This window comes from Quercus lobata, chromosome 11 (assembly GCF_001633185.2).
Source record: "Quercus lobata isolate SW786 chromosome 11, ValleyOak3.0 Primary Assembly, whole genome shotgun sequence".
NCBI lineage: Eukaryota > Viridiplantae > Streptophyta > Magnoliopsida > Fagales > Fagaceae > Quercus > Quercus lobata.
Window position 1 is genome coordinate 12037329 of NC_044914.1, and position 5042 is coordinate 12042370.

The 5042-nt window shown below is 36.8% G+C and overlaps 1 protein-coding gene across 1 annotated transcript; it reads right to left on the reverse strand.

Moving 5' to 3' along the window:
* Positions 1 to 2758: 2758 nt before the first annotated feature.
* On the reverse strand, positions 2759 to 3270 carry LOC115966399. The gene is made up of 3 exons (XM_031085640.1): positions 3248 to 3270; positions 3182 to 3196; positions 2759 to 3077 (listed from the first exon to the last, which is right to left on the reverse strand). Exons 1-3 carry the CDS (start codon positions 3268 to 3270, stop codon positions 2759 to 2761), a joined length of 357 nt encoding a protein of 118 aa, XP_030941500.1.
* Positions 3271 to 5042: the final 1772 nt, after the last annotated feature.

Sequence of the window (5042 nt, forward strand, 5' to 3'; positions counted from 1 at the left end):
CGGTTAAAACTGACTCAACTCAATCTAACCCGTTGGTTTTTAAGGTTTGGTGGGTTGAGTTGGGTCACAAATTTTTTTTTGATAGAAGGTCGGGTCATAAAATTCCAAACTCAACCCAACCCACCCATATATTTAATATATATTTAAAATATATTATATAATTAATAATTTTTTTTAAATAACCAACTCTTTCTATCCTACATAAAAGCCAATTAGTTCACACAAACCCTAATAAATTACTTTTGTCGTTTAGTCATTGGTATTATTTGCCTTTAAGTAGTTACATTGATACTAATCTTTGAGTTTTTTTAATATATTTATATTTATATTTTTTTTTCTATTCATTTTAATAATAATAGTAATAAAAAAAAATTTCAACCTATAGGTTCAACCCGACCTATGTGGGTTGGGTTGGACTTATGTGATGGGTTGGGTTGAATTTTTTTAACCTACCATGGTGGATTGGGTCAAAAAATTCCCTTAACTCGACCCAACCCGACTCATGTACATCCCTAACCAGAACATTGGTCACAACTCGCCCATGTGGTGAGTTGTGGTTGGTGGAGAGGTAAGCAAGTTAAGAAATAAGAATCAATTTCAATTTTTTTTTTATTTTATTTTATAGAATCAACTTCAATTAGTCTTTAAGTTGGGTCTGACTTTAATGATAACTCATGACACATGTGATGTGAGTCCTAGTTTTTTGCTTGAGCGACCATTGAAAATTTGAACTTCTTGAAGCAAATACAACCCTTCGACACATGGAATTAAACCAACAAAAAAGAAAAATTCTGGTGCCACACTATTGGCCCCTTCAAGAACAAATTTTCAATGGTCGCTCAAGCAAAAAACTAGGACTCACATCACATGTGTCATGAGTTATCATTAAAGTCAGACCCAACTTAAAGACTAATTGAAGTTGATTCTATAAAAAAAAATTTGAAATTGATTCTTATTTCTTAACTTGCCTTTAAATATCCTTTGAGGCATGACACTTTTAACAAAGTAAGTTGTTGTACAAAGTATATCTTAAGTGTGTGCCTTTTCTTTATTAAAGTCTAAATAGGAAAAAAAATTCCTCCGCCATATTGGTTCAATAAGATCTTGAGAACCAAAATTACGAATCCATTCAATAAAATATTATACCCTTTGTCAGGTGAAATTAATATTTTCATGGTAGACCACGTTGTTTGTCTATTATTTCACTAAAAAACTTTTATATATTTAAATTGTTGAGTGAGATTTTTTTTTTTTTTTTTTAAGAGAAACTAATTACTGATTTAATAATTTTAAATAAATAGGAGACTTATAATGTAATGATGGATAAATGATGTAATCCACCATGTAAACCATTTAATTTCTCCTCTGCCAATGAGTTCACTAACCTTCTGGACTTTTGAATTGGTGTGGATAAATTCATTTGTGATGGTTATTATGTAAAAAAGGTTTAAAGTTCCGGAGTTATTACAGTGGGAGCAAACATGTCATTTGCTTGGTAAATACTAAATATAGAGTTTATCTACAAAGATTCCATAAGTCGTCTGTTGTTACAAACTTTTTCTACAATGGATTTCCTAGGGATATATTTTGATTTTGATTTTTTTTTTTTTTTTTGGGAATGATTTCCTTGGGATAGGTTTTTTTGATTGTGGTGACATATTTGTGAATGCTTTATTATTGTAAATTATTAAACTATTATTGTTTTGTTGATTGATTTTGGACAAAAGTGATAATCATTATGATAATTAGAATCATAGTTATCAGTATCGTATGATTTTGAACAGAAATGATAATAATTATGATAATTAGAAGTAGGGGTAAGCCACTATTTGAATAGTATCACTGTACATGTTTTATTTATTTATTAAAGAAACAAACACACACATAAGGAAGAGAGAATTGAGTTTTTTCTCACAAACAAAAGCACATCACAAACTTCACTTATATATATATATATATTTTGAGAATGAAACGTGCTTTTATAATTAATCAAAAAAGGCTAAAGCTAAATCAGCTTGAACAACATGACTAGGGTTGTCCAAACCCATCCGGAGACCCGACCAGAATCGATCCGACACTGGTCGACTTGGCTACTTCGACGGTTGGCAGTGGGTCTTCTCCACTAGAAACCAACTTTGGCGGGTCGGTTTTGGTTTCTCTCCCCCTAAAACCCGAAAAACCCAAACCGACCGATGAAAAACCCATATCCCGACAAAAAACCTAGATTCCGGCAAAAAAATTCCAAATATCGGCAAAAAAACCTACATTTAGGTGATATATCACGTACATCCGTCAATATTTTGACCGGATCTAGCAAAATCTCATCGAATCCGGTGAGATTTCTATTGGATCTGGTGAAATCTCGTAGATTTCGATGAGATTTTTTCCGGATTTGGATTTTCTCATTGTTTTCTCGCAATTTTCTTGCCCTTTTTTTGCCTTTTTCTCAAATCTATGATGTTGACTGGCCCATTTGCCACTCATTGAACGTTTGATCCGCCTGACCGGTCTACTCTGACAGTCGGTGGTAGTTGAGATTTACTGCCACCCGATTCTGGGTTGGGCACAAATCCAACCCGAACCAACCCGTGGACAGCCCTAAACATGACGAATGTTTGGTAATACATCTTTCATTTAGACTGTTAAACTAGATGAACTTAATTGCCCATCTAGCCAAAGCATGAGCTATACTATTTCCTTGTCAATGAACATGGGTAAACCTAATACTATCAAAAGAGGAAACTAATAGTTTTACATCCTAAATCAAATGTCCATGTAGCGCCAAAGAGGAATTAGAGTTGCTGAGTTCCCTGTAGATGATGTCCGAGTCTCCTTCAAAGATTGCTTTGGTAATGCCAGTCTCCAATGCGAATTCTACAGCTCTCCTGACTGCCAATGCTTCTATCTTAGCCACTATTGCTGGGAGGGAGACTAGTTGCAACAGTGAAGCCATAACAACACCATCAGAGTTTCGAAATACTACTCCAAGTCCAGCTTTTCCTTGCTCCAAAAAAATTGCATCGTCGTAGTTCACCTTATAAACATCACGATCTAGTGGGTTCCATCTAGTGTGCTTCCTGTGTTAGATCATCGTTGTGGCTGATGAAGATGTTGAAATTCAACTTTTCTTTCCTTTGACAAATTGTATATCTGGTTTAAAGGACATGTGGCTTCCTTAAACCGAGTTCCACACAACCTGCACATCAGAGCAAAAGAAAATCATATGTGAGTAATTATCACTACTCGCCTTGCAGTTTTCACACAAGCCATCTTCGATGATTTTTTTCCGACGCAAGTTTGTTTTGATTGGCAGAGCTTCCCTGCAAGCTTGCCACACAAAATTTTTAACTTTGCTAGGAACCGCCAAACCCCATAAATTTTTCCAAAAACTCGAGTCTTGAGCTAGTCTTTGAATTGGATCTGAACTTTTCTTGCAAAAACCTATAACCTGATTTAACTAAGTATTGGCCTGATGGGGTGAAAGGCCAAATAATTATTTCAGGTTGGCTAGATGGGCTCAATGGGATACTCTTGATGATGTCTGCTTCAGACGACCCAAAAATATGACCAATGATTCAGTGGAGGCGCCACATGGTGTTCAATACTAAAATTTAACTTGGCCTTCGTAAACAAAAAAGAATAAAACCAACATCAAACCAATTTGATCTAAAATCTGAGAGAAAGAAAAAAAAAAAAAAAAAAAAGGAAGTTTAACAACAAAAATTTAGTAATTTGTTGATTTTAAATCTAAAAAAAAAGGCAATTAAATGAGTTGTAAAATGTAAACACTAAAAGAAAATTAAGTGTGAGGCAACGGAAGTGGGGCATGAGATAGTGGAGAATGAAGATATTTTTTTTTTAATGATTGTATTGTTGCATTGAATTCTTAATAAAGTAATGCAAAAAACGCAACAAAATTCTTCTTAATGAATTACAAAGTCCTGTAAGTTGTCACAATTAAGTTGAATTGTTAAATAAAAGAACTAAAAAGAGTAAAAACAAAAACTAATAAATAATGAATTAGAGTATTCCAAGTAATAATTGTAAGGACGCGATTCGTGACGGACCGTAACAGTGTCGGGTTCGCACGTGAAAAGGCCCCTAACAATATCATTTGTAGAGCGTGGGTTTGAAAGGCTAGGCCTTGTTCGATAGGCGGTGGGTTTTTCGCGGTGTTCGTATGAACTTAAGCTTTCCTACACCCCTGGAGTCTTTCTCCTGGAGGTGGGCTGGGAGGCTCTGGTTTCTGGCCATTTTTCCCAACCCCTTCTCTAGTTTACTTATCTTTCCTTTTATATCTCTTTGCGTTCATTGTCCTTCGTCCACGTATAGGGTCAACTTTTCCAAGACTGATACTTGTCCCATCAGCCCATACCCAAAGTCGTTGGGGATGGTCGTAAAAGCCAAAGAATGCGGCTCTGTCGGGTTCAGAACATTAAATGGCAATAACAGCAGCTTTCCCTGGATATTTTAGATATTTCTTCCATGTTCCAGTCCTATACCGTTTTTACCCTTCTCTTTGGAGGTACTGCGGGTCTGCCGAGGACTGAACTACCCTCGGCGGTACCCAAAGGCTATTTCGTTGAACTTGGGCCATAATCCTCCTCGGCCTGGGCCTTTGGACTCTCCCTAGGTAGAGGGGCCTGGCCCATAAATTATTTGCGCCCCACATTAGCCCCTCAAAACCCGGCTGTCCAACCTCTGGGCTGGACAGGGGGGTTTTGGTGATGCCAAACTTCTTCCTACGGCCCAATCCATTCGGCCTATTGAACATGCTGGCGGCGCTTCATATGCCCAAGAGGTGCACCGGTCTACGAGACAGTTTTTAATTTCGCGCTTGATGCATTCTTATCGCTTGGGGTATTCAAAACGCGCTTTGAATAATCACTATTTACGAGACTACTTTAATTCGATAGTTTATTTTGATGGGGTGGAGAAGCGGAACCGGCGTGTTTGGGTTTGCTGGTTCCTTTGGAGATCTGAACCTATTAAATGCCCCCCGCTCCGCCCTCTGTATAAGTAGGACAGGAGGAGGTGATTGT